The 17,994-nt window shown below is 37.5% G+C and overlaps 1 protein-coding gene across 1 annotated transcript in view; it reads left to right on the top strand.

Moving 5' to 3' along the window:
* Nucleotides 1–17,994, top strand: part of LOC128983192 (mucin-2-like) — a 150,241-nt gene that overhangs the window by 80,976 nt on the left and 51,271 nt on the right. Inside the window, exon 2 of the mRNA XM_054402384.1 lies at nt 17,485–17,762. Within this exon, the coding sequence (XP_054258359.1) occupies nt 17,485–17,762 (278 nt within the window). The remainder of the gene's footprint in view (nt 1–17,484; nt 17,763–17,994) is intronic.

The following is a 17,994-nucleotide window of genomic DNA, read 5'->3' as shown; positions in this document are numbered from 1 at the left end:
TGCCAGATTGTTGTCGTGTAGTAAAGTTTCTGTTCACTCAATTTGCCATTTGATAGGATACTAAATTTCTATAATTTTCTCCATAAAGTCAAGCCAGTCAAAACACCAAGTGTGTTAGTGTTTGTGTGTGTCGCTATACACACAGCTGTTGCTGAGACATAACCTATGACAGGTGTAAACGTTACAGGTTTTGATCATAAATCCACTTTCCTCGCTCAAGTTTCAGCATTCAATTTACGATGTGGTGTAATCAATGTATGTATTACGGTATTACTGCAGCGTGTGTGTGTGTGTGTACTCAAGGCTCGTGTCACGTGTGTCAAATGTCCAAAATACTATCTGTGTGAAAATAGTGAGCTCGTGTTTCATCGACATCTAGGTTACTGAAAAAACAATCTCTACTTGTATTAAACTAGGTAGTGGATTTATAGATGTTAATGTATAAAAAAAAGTTCTGATCTAATGTTTTAGTGTAACTAAAATTAATTTTCTTCACTTCTTCCTGATATAAAAATAACAACTGCTGTGCTATTGTTCGTGTATAGTTGTAATGAGTATTGTACATTTTGAAATCCCTTTCGATAAATAAAATCACAGTAGGATAAAACAATTCTGTTTTTACGATTTATTGTTTTAAGATGACGTTGACTACTTAAGAGAGGCTGTTAACCTAAATACTATTTCAAAGCTAGTCTTAAAAAGACACCTTTTAAGGCAAAACGTACTCTTTTCTACGGTGTGACTGTTTTACAATGGTAAAAGCAACTATGACGAAACTTTATCCAACGATGCGCAAATTATAATCTGTTTAAAAAGTACGGGAGGAATTCTACAGTATTTACAAAATAGCACGCAAGAAACTCAAATTAACATGGGTAAAATAAAATTGATGGCATAACTTTATCTCGTTTATAAAAGTGCAGAGTCGCTCACAAGTTGCACATGTAGGCCGTGGACTCGTCTGTTCGGCTACCTACTACAGTCAGTTCCACATACAGTAATGATATGTCCGTGTGTTCCACAGAGCTTATTATTCTTTGCTCTGTGGTGTGTTCATGTGTTGCCTGACCTCACGACGCAACTTAGATATAGTGTTAGTCTAATTCGTTAGACAGCCTAGAGATAGTGTGAGTTTATTGCGTGCTGTACGTTTATCTTGTGGGTTTATGGTGGTCTCGCCTCATAGCTAGAGCCGGTCTAGCCCTGGTACCTGATACGTACTGTGCTACGCATATAACTACAGTAAAATAGCACTGAGATAAGTTCAACTCATATTTACAGCAGGAGAAGGTTCCATTGAAGAAAATTCATTTTCGAAAAGGAATGTCAAAAAATGAAATCAACACTTTATTATCCCATAAGATTTTAAAGGGGTATATAACCTATTTAAGTTATCTGTTAAAAGTCCTAAAACACCAAGAGTTCAAAATCACTTTTTATGATGTCGAAAGAACTCGGAGGTATGGTATTTGGTTCTTCAGACCGACAGTCACGCTCACATGTCTCAGGAGGGCTTGCTGTCTATTCCAATAATGAAACCTGTAAAATGATCAATCTGAATGCAAAATTTTGATACGACAATTTTAGAAGGACGAAATTGGATTAATGAATGAATGATTTTCCTACAGAAATTTAATGTCAGCTATTTACAAACTTTTTCTTGAATGTTAGAACATGAATAAATTCTTACTGTTGGTTGATCAAAATTGAATAGTTGTCAGAATAATGCTTATATTTTATATTTGACATTTTGACATGTTTATACAGCATTAAAATGTAACTAATTCCAGGTTGAATTGATTCCATCTAATGCCTACATGTTCATTACTAATGTGTACGAATATTATACTCTAACCTCCAAATACAGTGGTTTCATGCTAGATGAGCATGCAATAGTGTTATCCTTACAGAATTGGTTTAGAAACCTTCAAGAGCCTTCCTACGTGCGATTGGAAACAAATTGACACCCTATGTTAACTTGTTAGACAGTTAATTTATGTAAAATAAACTTGGTCAGTTGCCTTGAGAATTGGAAGTAAAAAAATCTCAGTATACATACAGTAATTTACCTCAGCAACTCGGCATGTCGGGCTGGTATTGCTGTGAACAGGTTGTGTGAAGCAGCCCGTGCTCGTGGCCGCCGGGTGACTCGTGGCGTCTGTGTTTTCGCAATGCTAATTCATGCAGATTCGTCCCTGGCCTATCCCAACAAATGTTGTCCCACCCACAACATTTATAATTACGACGATATACGTATTTATCGCTTCTTCACGCTGTCTAACGATAACTCGATAATGCAGATGATTGCTGGGAATGGGCTTTCTTGCATGTCCCTGTTAATTACAAGCCTTGTTGGACCTCAACCGATCATTTAGCGCCAAGTGTCTCTTCCAGGCTCACTGCATCTTGTCAATTGTAAACTGGTTGTAATCACCTCCTGTTAAAAAAAATCAGTACTATTTAGTATATATGTCATTATTGTAATACTTTTGAAGGGCGTTCAGATTTTCACAACATACGGTTTAAAGCCGTGTTCGTTTTCAGTCTACTGTTAATATAATATAATGACTTTGATTTAGCATTTGTTGCGGCTCGGCGGCTATTACCATTCATTCAATATTTAATGTTGAATATTAAATACTCAATATTTTAATGTACAATATTTAATGCTGTTATCGCTGTGATAACAACTAGTTTAATATTGACCTAAGATAGGACGAACTTAGTTTCTCTTTATATAAAAGTTTCTCTTTTTAAGTAATCCTTCACTCCTGGTCACGTTTATGACACTGTCATTTCCCCTCATGTAGATGTACAGCCCTGTATCGTGCAGGGTTCGTGGCGTTGTCGTTGTCACAATGTCCAGGGTATATCGCCGCCACTCCTTGTCACGTTTATGTGACATCACTGTTCCTTTCCCTCACGTATATGTGAAGTACACGAGATCTTTCTAGCGACACCAAGTAGGTATTTGCATATAAGAGAGAACCCCTTGAATAAACTCTGTTTTAGAGAATAGTAATAACTAAATGGCGTTTATTACTAAGACTACATGTATTTGTTTTGAATATTATGTAAAGTATTTCAATTTTAATGAAATTCCCATAAAAACACAGTTGTTGGTTGATACGATCGAGTTGTCATCGTGATAATTGTTATTCAAGGTTGACCGTTTGAGGTTACACCAAATCATAAATTGATTCAAATGAACGTGAACGAGGTAGAAAGCAAGTATTCTGGCGGGACCTGAGATGACTGGTGGAGCAGAATGGCGGGAACGTCGAGACCTTGAACCCCGGAGGCTGTGCGGCGTGTTTGTATACCAGGACCAGCGCGAGTAATCCTCTCAGCTGACAATGATAGGCAGAGGGACGTCTGGGCGGGAGAATACAAGGTGAACAGCCCTCCTTAGGTCTGGCAAAATAAAACTACTATACAACATTCAAATGCGGTATAACATGACTGGGGCTCTGGGAGTTGGCTAACGAAACCCTTGTTAATGTGCTATGGTGGCATAGTGCATATTCCACTTATTTAGTGGTAAGGGTTGTGTAGTATCTTACTTAACATATATTTCACTCGTAAAATCGCCCATTTACTCATATTCTTTATTTCACATGATGATTACAATAATACACAACCTACCTAGTGAACTGCTTCATGTGAGATTAGAAAGGTACACCTTCGATATACTGTATATGTAATATGTTTTTCTTATGTTCTTACTTTGCTATGTATAAACAAGGTCTTGAGACATGTTTGTTTATGCTCCTATTCAACGTATTGTGTAGACTCTGCCGTCGCGCTGCAGACTGCAGTATTGTATTGTATTGTGTGTTCCGGCTGTAGCTTTAATATCCAGTACGGTATCTAATCTCACATCCAAGGCCGCTCTAATGTCTGATGATCACCGCTCGCAGCCGCCATTTTGTTTCGCACGAACGCTCTCGCCGCGTGTAGGTTTACACCAAACGCTGTTTACGTCATTTGGGCCGTCAAGCTACATTTTCTTTCAATTTCTTCAATCACGAGCGTATAAAAGCAAATTTAGATAGCATTCTTTCTAGCAAAATGGAACTAAATTCATTAATCTAATATCATCCACATAATATACTACACATTATGTGACGTACGGTACTGTTGTTGTTTAGATACATTATTATTTGATTATTAGAATTAGAGGCAATACAATAGAGTAACTTCATGGGTGCGTATAAGGTTTTAATATATTAATTGTGAAATTAATTTTCTATTTGTAAGTAACTATGATATGTTCATATTGGAGACTTCAACAAAATTAAAGTGGTAGAACTGATGTCGTGGTATCTGCATCTATGAACTTCAAAGTCATCTTGCTCTACCTATCCACTCGTAGACTTCAGAAAGGAGGATAGATGCGTTACTTCCGGTAGATAAGAACGTTTATCTAACAACAGGTGTGTGTAAGAAAGATAACTAGCATTCCTTGACACCTCAAGTGCTACTGCGATGTTCTTCAATGTGTTGTCATTATGATCAGTTACAAAATATATAATTAATTAAAAAACGTCACATTACAAGTACTGTTTAACAATCTTTTATTGTTTGATTTTGTATTGTAAAAACAGTAAATATAGTTTTAATTACATGTAATCTAAACGTTTAATACAGTAACGGGTTACTCTATAACATTTCTTTTCAGCCGTCTTGCCTAACCGATATTTACGATTGAGGTGTCATTTTAAAGCTTACGATCCAGTGGTAGGAAGATGTTAACGTAAAAGCTAATTTCCTTTAGGGCTTTGCTCCCCCCTTGCGTTTAATTCATTTTTAAATTGCATTGAAATCCAGAGATGCTAACCAACTTTCTTTATAACGGTTTTAATGTAATTGTAATAATTATTTTAACAGCTCATGCTTCAGTGAATGCTTTACCTCAGTCGTATTTTCAACAAGAGAGGGAACAGTTTATGAAAATGGATTTAAATTCAACTACTTTTTTATAATCGCAACTTGATAGAGGTAGGCCTAGGTAAATCCAACGATAAATAATTCGGTGTGGATCTAATTAAACCAATTAGATTTATTGTTAATTAGGAGTGTTATCTAGTAGTGTTATCAGCTAGTACAGTAACTATCTGAAACGAACACATTGTTTAAAAGGGTATTGCATTGGGTTCTTTTTACCTCGGAAACATGCTTTGAACCCTATTAAAATGTGCAATTTGCGTACCGGGACCCTTCTTTACAATTAAAATACTGTACTTTCTGTTTACCTAGCAGCTGTATTGTACGTGTTATATTTGTAGCTGTACTGTAACTACAGTTACTTGTAGCTGCACCCGCAGTCTGTAGCGATATATCATATACGAGGATTACCTCTCGTGTAAGAGGATTACCTGGGTAACGCTACAATTAGCGCCCAAACCCAGAAACAACGGTACATGTTTTTACATTATTATGGATTACGGACAGCACTTTGCCTATTAACGTGTCAGCTTGTTTATGTAATTTTTATCAGTTGGTTTATCCATATAATTCATGGACATATTATTCCTCGTTGTTAGCCATACTACGTTTTTAGGTAGAATATTTTGTAAGCATGTACCGTGTGATAAATGTATTTACTGTACGCAATACAGTAGTATATAGCTACTTTGTTTTTAAACTGTGTGAATACTATAACTACAAGGGATCGATTTTTAGCCATACAAATAATGGACAGCAACCCAGAAAAATAAAATTTTAATTTCTGTGCAAAGCAATACAATAATCTCAACAATAATCTCAGCTGTCTATTGGATAACCCCGTAGTCAATTCTTAAGAACAAAAGAAATATGTAAAATACAAGCGGTTTAAGTGATTGTCATCGTACGATTAATGTGTTAATCATCAAGTTAGAGAAAAAAAGAAAGAAAACTAACCAACAATGATCAGGGTTTGTAACATAATCATTGTCGATGTGCCGTTCTTAGTAACCTACAATGAAATGGAGTTTGTTTGTAAAATTGAAGTGTTGAATGTGGATTACCTGTGAACCCTCTAAACATAACTGCCGATCTTTCATTGTTAGACTTTTGATTCTTACGTTACTTGAAGGTCCCGCGATTTATCCCTTGGCTTTCTCTACTCTTCTGGGTGGTTGTCATGAAGGAAAATAACAGTTGGCCTACCGGAGCAGAACAGTCAAATAAATCCGATACCAGGTGATTAGCGGCGGTGATTTGCTGACTTCCCACCGCCTAATCTGGGAGCCACGGACCATTAGATGGGCTAACCGCATCACCTCAGCACTGGGACAAAGAGAAGAACCGGCAACGTCGCATTCCTGCGCGCTTTCGGCTCACAATCGTACCTGCGCGCCTCCAGAACACGCATGCGCTCCTCCGTACCGAGGAATACTCATGCGCTGAATCATCCGTGCAGTTTATCTTATAAGCTTTTCCTATCAGAATACTCGCTGTAAACCTTTTTATATAATCGACACGTTATATTCCTTGTATACAAATGATGTTGTGCGATCAATGCATGCATTACTATCATACAAGGTATACTTGAATATAAATACCTATTCTCAACGAGTAAGTTAAATCTTACTGCAAGTTTCTAAGCTTTTGGCAGACACACCTCAGATGGATAGGATCGAAGTAAACTTATACTTGTATATTATGTACATGAACATGGTCCAATAGTGATCGTTGTTTACAAAGCTATCTTAAGATCATCCCCATATGGTTCTCTGAACAACCATGAGACTCTATCAGCGTTTGTCAAAATTAATGTTGTACAAAGCAAGTCATACTTCCGCGTCTAAATACGTGAATAAATCGTATAACCGAATACACTCTTATTGCAGTTCTCATAATTATGTTTTCAAGAGCATACCAGATACCAATCTAAAACCTCTTCAGACAAAAAGCAGTTGTAACTTACACCGAGCACACGTCAGTACGAGCCGGTGTACCCGCCATAGCGCCATGACTGCGAGGCACACTTTGAGAAGCCATTGAGGTCGTCTTCGGTTCCACGACGGACGTGGTCGACTGGAAGTCAAGAAGCCGAGTCGATCTCCGTACAAGGAAGGTTGGTTTGGTCTGTCTTTACCTCAGACCACACACTCGACTTGCCGGCCTGACCTGACTGTCTATAACTGAGACTAAAGTAATACTGCCATCATCTAAGCTGTCACTTCTTGAGTCCAAATTCTTACGTAAAAGAATATATAATTGATATAGTTAGGTAGCAGGAATTAGTTTGTAGCTTTCTTTTCGTCAGATAAGTAGGTCTATTTTAACACTATATTGTACAGTCTTTAATTGCAAGACTTTACCTTAGCTCCATTATTAATTTAATTAATTCAATTGCACTGAGGTTACCATTAATGTACAGACGCAAAAAAACCGTGAATTAAATTGACTGCAAATTGCACACATAATATGTGTGCAATCTGCAGTCAATTGAATTCATGTTTTTTAACTTTTTTTTAAATGTATTCGATTTTAAGATTAAATTGTGGAACTCTTTATAGAACATCCATTTTGGGATTTTCTAAGTAGTTGAATATGCGAATTGTTGAATATGTCCTGCAGCCAGTTCTCATCAGTTAAGGGTCATAAACTATGCATCTTAATGTTTCATATATTCAACTACTTAAAAAACCCCAAAATGGATGTTCTATAAAGAGTTCCACAATTTAATCTTAAAATCGAATACATTAAAAAAAATTCAATTACAGCGACGCTTTTGAGACAGCATGGCCCCTGAAGGAGGCCAGGAACGCAAGTGTCCAGAGGTTGTCCTGGTAAGATCTGTGGACATGCGACTTGGTGTGTGTGTGTGTGTCTGTGTGTCTTGATATTATCAGCTGATTATTGTGCATCGAAGTCCTTCATCAACCCCCCCCCCCCCATAAACCCACAACACGAAGGAGGTACTGTAGTAGGTAGTTAGACCAAGCACACCACGGGCGTCGTAGTGCAATACACTGTAAAATGAGTGATCACATCTTTACTTTGATATCGAGTTTGTACTCATTTCGGTTTGTTAAACACATAATTTGACGATTTTTAGTCGACAATAAATAAGAATTTTAACTCTTAAAGTAAACAGGAAACCCCCTTATTAGTTTTTTGTCTCTTGAACAGGAAACAGGAAAATTCCTAATTAGTTTTTTTGCCTCTTGATAATTCCTATGTAAAGGCCACTTCTGTTAAAGGACTGGAGATAGCATCAGCCATATTAGTGCATTTAATCTACGTGTTGTGAATTATCGCAAACATTGTTATCTGATAATATGTGTGTTTTTTAAATGTGCGTTTTATACACATTTCAAAATTTTAGGTAATTGCGATAATGTCAATATAACGATTCTCTTTACAAGACATTAAACCATCTCTTTTGCGAATGATAATTGCAGGGCATGCCCCGAGGAAGGCCTGCAGCCAGTTCTCATCAGTTAAGGGTCATAAACTATGCATCTTAATGTTTCATAAATCTGCGCCGTCCTGTGGAACAGTTAATACACGATGAAGCTATTACTGCACACAGTTAAAAACCATTCAAACAAATCAACAAAAACAGTTGATCGGGAATCTGGAAACACAGTTAAACTGACTATGGCGTTGTAATCACTTTGTCTCAATGCAAACAAAATAAATGACTGTCTTATCATATAGCCGTTTAGTCGAGTATCGGCGCAGGTTGACGAATCCATTAATCTCTCCGTATTTCTCTGTAGTGTTTCCCCTCTTTATCTGTAGGCTCTCTGAGAAAACATCAAAACTCGTTTATAATCTTGCGGCCTCTCTTTAAACATTCCGCTCTCGTCGCCACCGTCGACTCCGCAGCAGGTTCAAGAACCGTGGCAGGTCGGGACGCGTCGTCTGCACCGTGTGACAATCAGCTGTTCGTTAGCAACAATGTCAGTGTCATGTCAGCAGATGACGAATGATGAACTGTCATGCAAACCTAGCTCAAATAGATACTCGCTGTTTTCTGTACTGCAATACTGAATATTGTATCAAGTAGAATTTACTCTCTGAATACCAAGTATAATATACCTTATTTACAATTCCGACGACCAAATGCATTCCGTAGGAACTAGGTTGAATATATAACTTAATGTGAAGAAATGCAAACGTGACAATTGCAGAATATTTTTAATGTCTTGTGTGTTACAGTTAAGTGTTACAGCAAAACTAGAGCGTATGCATTTTTTGATGTTTAACTCCACCTAAAATTGATTACATCATTACATCTCCTGTACATGCAAGCGTTGATTTAAGAATGCATATCTCCTGTTACTACATCTGATGTGTGTTTGCGCCATTGATATCATTTCACATTTTACACAGCTCTTTATTAAAACATGTGCTCAAAAACATCATAGTCTCATCATTCAGACTTGAAATGGTACGTGGATTTTCTTTTCTAAAATCAAAGATGACATTTAATTTTGTAAATAATAAATCAATATAACTGCTGTATTGCTTACAAAGAATACATCACTAGAGTTCTTTAATTGTTTTATACTTTTCATGTTATAAGTGGATTGACATTGGAGACTTCTATCGGCCAAAAATAATAAAAACATTCGGGGTAGATAACAGAATCACGTCTAGCCAGCAACATAGAGCTAGACTAGATTCTCATCATCATCATCATCATTCTTTATTGATTTTTCCCTCAAGGGGTACATCCAAAAAATACATTTCCAAAATACAATTACTGCAAGAAAAACACGGTTGGTAAATTAGTTTAACTAATAACCAGGTAAATAAATAATTATATAAATATTAACATGCAATTATTGCATGACTTGCATTGCTAGATTCTCATTTTGCTTGTGTGTAGTCATTACGAAAATCACTCCTGCATTATACAGTTCCTTGCCCTGCTTCTACAGAACAGTGAACATCCTGAACAAGGTCTTTACCATATTATATATTATAGAAGATCCTTCCCAATCACATTATAACCACTGTATTACAAAGATCCATAGTATAATCCATCCAAATAATATTAGATTTAATCTTGCACAATGGAAAGTTCATCCCGTCATAAGCTGTAAGACCTCAACCCCGAACCCCAACAGTAACACCCTATGACCGGGCGCTCTTTTAATTGTCCGGGGTGACTTTTACTGCCCGTAAAACATGATGCATTTATTGTCCCTGGGCTCGGTTTACGATTTTCGGAGAGGGTCAAAGGAAATTAAAAAGTAGTGGACCGTGCGTAGGACGGCGAGCGGCGTCTTTTGCATAAGCTTCTGAAATGTCGGTCAGTTTATGACAAGAATATTTAACAATCAGCAGTTCTTGTTTAATAATAACCTTGACCCCTTGTTGTGTTCCCAATGGTAAAATCACATTTTTTTGCTCAATATATTTTGATGCTGATAGATCAGTGTTCCTTAAAACATATTTTGTTCTGTATAATATTTCTATTATTTTGACGTAACTTTGTCGGGTTTTAGCAGCTTTTCTTGACTGATTTACGATTGTTCAAAGATTCCACAACTGAAAACCAATACCACCTACTAGTGGAGCTCAGTACTAGTAGTGAGCTCCATCTTGCACTATTTTGTTTCTTTTAAAGTTCGCTTGAATTTTTAATGTAGCCTACAATATGGCCTTGTTATAGAACTCAACTAACAATTGTTAAACATGCTTTTTTCTCGTATTAGTTTTTCGTCTTGAAGGAGTTCTCTGATGAAAAAAAATCGCTGGAGACTTCCATCTGTTTTTAGATAGGTAGACCTCGGGGCTATTGAATATTCTACAGCTATTGAATGTATTCTGTAACCCCAGGAGACTGCGGAACGTAAAGTGTCACATACCTAAAATATTACAGCGGGATTTGAACACGGGCCACGGGACCGAAGCTACTTCCTCTATCCCTTGGATCGACCCCTCCTCATCATAATATTATTGAGATATAGTATTATGTTTGAAACAAGTATAAAATACTATACAGGTGGCTGTGTGAAGTGTGTGGGCAGCAAAGAATGGCCCGGAGTGTGTAGGCGTGTGACTTCATCTCTGGGTCGGTTCTCCAACGCCGCCGCCATGTCGTAAACAATCTCTTCTGTTGTACGTTGTTCAACTTCTACACATCAGTCATTATTGCTCGATTTGAGTAAAAAAACTTACGATTGTAGTTCAGCAACTCTCCAGCTAGACATATTCCAAATGTATGCATTGTATGTAGATAATATTAGGCCAATAGATTTTATTGGAGGAGATCTTATATTCCTGGGCAGTTATCATTGTCTTAGAGACGTAAATGATTTTACCTGATTGGTGAACCTACCACGTGTGCTCAAACCCACTGTCATTGAATCATCTCATATCTAGAAGCCATTGGCAGGATTTGAACCCGAGTCTCAAATCAGAAGTGCATTAGTCCTTTAGTCCCTAGAGCAGGGCCGTGTTCTCCTCGTGACTTCAAAATACGTTTCTTCGGCTAAACAATACCAGTCATGTCGTGTAATCATCACTTGCTTGGACCATTGAATGTATAATTTATGTGGGAATTATGTGGGAAGTATCATGTTACATCTAGTCGCGTGGACTCGTAATTAACATACACTTATTACATTTTTAAGTAGTATTCAAGCAAGCTTCAAAATCTCTGATAATATTTATCATTTATGTAAATCAAACTTCTTGTGTTGTAAAAGTTGTTCCATGGTTTTCACTTTACTTTCTGTACTAAACGAGTTAATTGGTTAGATTTTGATAATACCTATGTAATCTTTTACTATTATCAATGTTTTTTTTATTAACATACATCAATTGAGTTGTCTTCTATTAAAGAAATGTCTCCAAAAATTATATTTTACAATTTTGAAAGGTTATTCAAAAGTATAAGAATAAGTACTGTAAATATGCAATATGTTTAGAATTATTAAATGCATTCTTTATCCCGAATTCTCTGGTAAATTTGACGTCCCATGTACATATTCATACCCTTCATATAATCCTGCGTTTGATTGTTTTCTCATTTAAATTAACGGACGCGTAGGTCTACATTTATACATTTCAAATGGTTTTGAATGGTATAGTCGTGTATATTATACTCTAAAGAATACTATATTAATATGCGACATTAAGGGCCAGCAGCATGTGTCTAAGGAGGACAAGAAAGAAGTAGAGGACCCTTAGAGAATTTGAAGATGGGGCTGGAGTACCGGCTTTTTATTAATTAAAATAGCAAATGTTTATTATTTTTCCATGTTCGAATTGTACTATTACTACTCTAAAGAATGACCTAGTGAATGTAGAATGTTGTTAGTTCTCACGGTTGTGTTGTGGCCGCCACTTGCTACTGAGGTGTCAATTATTGTACAGACGTCAAAGCGCCGTGCCGCTACCAATCTGTTGTTCTGTCGTTGGTACTAGAACAATAAACAGTCGGTTACTTGTATGCCATTCAAATTGTACAAGCTTTATTTTACACTAGTGGCATTGTTTAAGTTTAATGGGATATCGCGTTGTCGCTCACCGTATGATATTTCCATTACTAATATGTCAGAGCATTTGGTACAAAATTTAGTATTCAGTTCAGACACATTTTTTGAATGGCTATGTGAGAACATAACTACATAGAACTACATAATAGAACTACATAATATAGAAGTTAAAAAATAGTATACGTGTACGGGAAAACAACATTCGATCTTTGGATGGGGTCGCCACCGTAGCTTTACTACTGACATAAACAAGGTTATACCAATACCTCTGCGACACAAGCTGCAGTCTGCGCCATCTAACTTTACACTTGGGTACTTCACACTACACAGGGTGCCAAAGATAAGGATTCCACGTCGAGTGTCGGCGGATATTCAAAATAATATTCTTCTCGATGATGCATTTCAGAGTAATGATTATTCTATTTTGTATGCCCTCTTGAAAGCTCTTGTTGACGTTTTTGTGTATAAGGGAACGATACAAATTATCTCGTTGGTCTAATGTTACTGTGCAATGACGACCGTTTGCCAAGTACTCTCCGTACTTTACACGGAAAGTTAGAGGTGACGTCGTTCTATGTCTATGAGATACTGTAATACAGTAAAATAGTGTAAACCACTAGATGTACTTAAATATTAATATTTGTAAATACTGTATTCTGCAGTATATTTCGCAGTTTATCTCATAGCCATCAAGAGATGGACTAGAATACAGATATTGCTTGGAAAACCTTGGAGATAATATCTCTGTATTATGTACTGTAGAGTGTACATAGTTATAACGTTTTATTGAACAGTAGACTTAGAAGTATATATAGTTTAGATATAACTTTGGCTGATACTCATATAAATTGTGCAGTTTAATAGCAATGCGATAAGATGGCAATATATTTAACTCGCATTTGAATTTGAGAAGACAATATAAATTAGTGACAGAGAAACAAACCACAGTTTGAAGTTGAAAGATTTATTTTATATTCATCTTGACACTTCCCTGAGACAGATACATTGAATCTCGATTCATGTTCTAATTAGACCAAGATCTATGCTACGGTCTCGCGGTGACCGGCGACACACAACAAACCCCTGTGGACAAATCAGATATTATCAATTAGTGTGTCAGTGTCCGGAAGTGGCGCAGGATTCGTTGATTTATTGAGCCATCAATCTGTAGTGCAGTTATGATGCCCATCCCCGGGCGTGGGTCATAACAGTATATCAGGGAGTGAGATAAGTGCCCATAGTGCTCATAGTGCCCAAACTTGCCTGTCCTCCGCCCTCAGTCTTTAGAAACCACTCGTAAATTAGTTGAAAGTAAGAGTAACTGATTTCCTTCCCTCCCAGGATGTAGAATAACTTAGTTATGCTATCTTTCCTTGTTACGAGAAATACTTAAACTTGCGCAAAAGAATAGTTATGTAAATTATTATACATAATTCTATTCAAAAGCTGCATCACATCAATTTGGTAAGGTATCAAATTATTTTATTTTCACTTTTTAAGTTACACGTTTAGATTGAAACCCAAGACATGTAGCGAAACCTTACATCATTCGGTATCACAATGTTGACTTTTTAACGTTGACACTTTCAGTTTATTCGTGATAAACTTTCCAACTAGCTGGATTGGGTTACTTAAATTTATGACATTACTTTTGTGGTACCTGAAGCCAGGTATGTTTTCCCAAATCATTATGATTCACTTAGTATTTACAAATCAGTGGATTCGTATGTGATTCGTATTCACAGCTTCAATACTTGTCATAATCAAACGTGTTTTAACTATCAACAATTTGTTCTGTTGCACACTTGTACACATTACCAAACAAAGATTTTGATGGCAAAATACTAGACTACTCTAAATTTAAATAATTTTAACACTTAAAAAGTGTTAACTAATTTATAATATCGTTTGGTAAAAATGAATCTAAATTGATACACTATTGTTTCAAGTCGGAACAATAAAGATCATTGTAATTGCTCCAATTAAAACTATTCAATCGTTTCAGGCTCGGGCCTTACAATGGGCGTCAAGAAACAATCGGATTGGTGGCAATGGTGGGACGGAGGGGTTTAGCACAATCATCCGTTGTGTGGAAGCTAATTATAAACCGCATCGCAGACGATCTGAAGTGTCAAATCCTCAGCTAGTTAGCTAAGCATTACACTACCAACCTTATAAGTACTAAGTAGCTTACCGTAGCGGTTTATTTATTTATAACGAATGGTTTGAGAACGTGTAATGATTATGTCATTCACACGTGGTTTCAAGTTGTACACTAGTTGTAACCGATTTAAACATTATTTAACAAGAAAGCGAAAAGCCGCTTTCGTGAATTGGTATCCGAAGTCATGAAAAGTCTTCCGAACACTGTCGCTTAAAACAATTTAAAAAATCTACCTCTCAAATCTACAAGGGTTGACTGCCCTTAGACTGTGGACCCAAGGCCATGATATTCTTATCTCTCCTGGTAATTAATACTGTGTATGTAGTAATAAGAAAGAGCGCTAAACAAGTGCTAGTCAGTATGTATGAATGTAGTACAGTAATTGGTATCTCTGACTTTCACCTCGTAAACCCTAATTTTATTACCTATTTCTACACTTTAATAACCCTAATATCTATCTATATCTATATATATGTATATTTTTACGCTTGTGGCTAGTGCATTATAGTCAATAAACTATAACACGCATTCTAAATGGTTGTACCACAAAACACACGCAGTTTACGGCACTGTCGCGTTCTTTACAATGGGTTTGATGTTCATAATTAACAGCTGTGTCTAAGGAATGTCGGCCTTAGTCACTAACAAGACTACAAGATCGCGTCACTCATCCTACACTCATCCCCATTCATACTTGGCTTAAAATACCTACTATGTATGGTCGCCATTTCATAGAACAGTATAACAGTATAACTGTCAGTTATCATTCATTATTTTACTATTTTGTTTTAACAATGTTTAACTATTTTCCACAAGTAATAGAATAATAGGTAAATACTCTAATTTCTCTATAAAAGCTTTCTACATATGTTTACAATATTTGTATTTTATGGTGATCTATTGGTACATGGGAAAACACGCATACACGGTGCCATGGTACATTGTACATTATCACCAATGTGAGTTAGTTGTGCAGGTACGGGACTTCTCTTCCTGTGGAAGCATCACTTCCGTTCCCATTGTTTCGCACGTTTCCGCATCCTCTCAATTAAATAATTACTGTACAGTCGGCATGTCCGTATGGAGGACACATTTGAATTATTGTGTCAAATCAAAGCCATACCGCTCGAGAGGTTTAGCAATGTCGAATTACCATCGACAGAGTGACGAGTATGTTACGGTACGGTCAAGTGTGACGCGTGCTGTGTGCGTGACGTCATGCGATGTAACGTAACGTAACTCTCGTAACGCTCGGCCTCTACACGACCGACGGACGAGTATGTTACGGTCAAGTGTGACGCGTGCTGTGTGCGTGACGTCATGTGATGTAACGTAACGTAACTCTCGTCGCTCGACCTCTACACGACCGACGGACGAGTTAATGAGCGGTCAGACTACGCGGAGAAGTGGCAATTATCTTGACTCGCGAGCATTGCAAAGTAAACCGGGAGGCCATTGTCTCAAACCACAGCATATTTCTGTTTTGGAGGTCAGGTCAAACCAATGGGGACTGAAGGATAGGACGTTAATTTGCACGAATCATCCATCCTGGTGGTAAAACAAATCGATTCGTTCAAACCTACAAATCCGAAGGACCTAGATGACGTTTGTTGTTGTGTTATCAACAAAATAATAAAAGGTCGATGTTAGATAGTAACGAAACCAAAGTTTGGACAGTTTCCATACACAAATTACTATTATAGTGTTGGAAAACATATAACGTTCATGTTATTGTTAAACAGACGTTACCAGCAAACTAACACGTACAACCTTCTCCCGTTAGCTTGTAAACAACCCTCACAATGGGTTAGCGGTGGGAGTAACTATGGCATGTTATGGGTAAAATCACAAAAAAGTGCAATAGTTTTTGAGCTGTAATTTTTACAGCCGGGGGGGGGGGGGGTTATACCATTTGGTTTACAGTTGAAAGTACCATAACATAATGCATTTTAACGATCATCGCTTGAGCCGTTTTTTTATAAAATCCTATATATACTAACTTATTTTTAAATGTTATAGGAAAATTTACATTGAATATAAAAAAAGTCTGGATTTACCATGGAATAGTACCGTACACACATACATAAGTTCGAAAACCACTTGTTTGGGTACAGGGGGGGGGGGCGAAAGGTGGGCCACCCCATATACAACGTATATGGGTAGAAAGTAAGAATGAAAATTAAACAAAACTTGAGATACCTTGATGTGAATATTATTCATGACAGTTTTGAGGACTCTTCAGTGTTGAGTGACAATAGACAATGCGGCACGTCGCCCACTCACGCTGTCCTTGCATTGCCCACGCCTCACACACGTAACTGGACAAAGCCTACCGTTATGTGTCGAGTGCTTGTGCCACGTCAATGTGATAGGCTACTCATTTGTTTATATTGTTTCCTTGCTTAGTGGTCGAATTATGTTACCTATACATGATGGAGTACGGGAAATCATGCCAACCCACACCTGATTAAGATATTCGATATCGAATTATTGTGTGTACTATACGGCACTCATTTGAATTAAAAACATGTTATATATGAACATAAATGATACAGTTCATATATTATACTTAGACTTATTAATACAGTCGTTTCAATATGCACACCAATATTTCTGATGTTATATTTCTGCGCCAAATTCCACATGTCTTGCTCAATAAAGCAATATTTCTCTCAATGCTGCATTTTCCTTCTTGTGCTAGCAGGTACTTTTACTATTTCCCTTCCCATACGTGTTTACTAAAGACTAGACACCCATTAGAAGATAATATAGACACACACGAGGACTTCTCTAGTACATAGGATATCCATGCCAACTAACCCTGTATAGAGTTATAATAGTCTGACATCTCTCTCTGTTATGTTGCAGCTGAGAGTGACTTGTCGGAGTTCTCTGCGAGGACGGACCACTGGGGCGCAGTCCAGCCTCTAGCCAGGAGCCTGTTCACGGCCGACACACGGCCGTCGCCGGTCCGACGCCTGTACGACGCCGCAGCGCCGACCCCCGTCACCGTGATGCGAGCTCTGGACCGTTACCGTCGCGACGGCGCGCGCTGCTCCAAGTACTTCAGCGTCACTCCCGTCCTGGGCCAACACCGCAAGAAACGACCTGCCGACTGCCTGGACATCGACATCGAGACCCGACTGGTATGTCTAGCCTCTGGTTGTCAACTGTCTATGGGGGTTTGAATTTGAAAAAGTGTATTTGGGCCTGAAACTCTCCAACTTTGGGGGTGGTTGGAAAATGTGTAGCTGACAACAAAAGAGATTTCTATTAATATGTTTACTCGGCTTCAACTTTCAAGTATAGTGGCTTCCACTGTGAAGTTTACTGCCGAATCTTGGTCTTTGAGATCTTTCCACACGCTCACATTGTGCG

The sequence above is a fragment of the Macrosteles quadrilineatus genome, unplaced genomic scaffold, assembly GCF_028750875.1.
Source record: "Macrosteles quadrilineatus isolate MER2022 unplaced genomic scaffold, UCM_ALF_1.0 Scaffold_1__1_contigs__length_201487025, whole genome shotgun sequence".
Classification (NCBI taxonomy): Eukaryota; Metazoa; Arthropoda; class Insecta; order Hemiptera; family Cicadellidae; genus Macrosteles; species Macrosteles quadrilineatus.
Note: the sequence above shows the minus strand (reverse complement) of the source record. Positions and strands in the feature narration are given on the sequence as shown.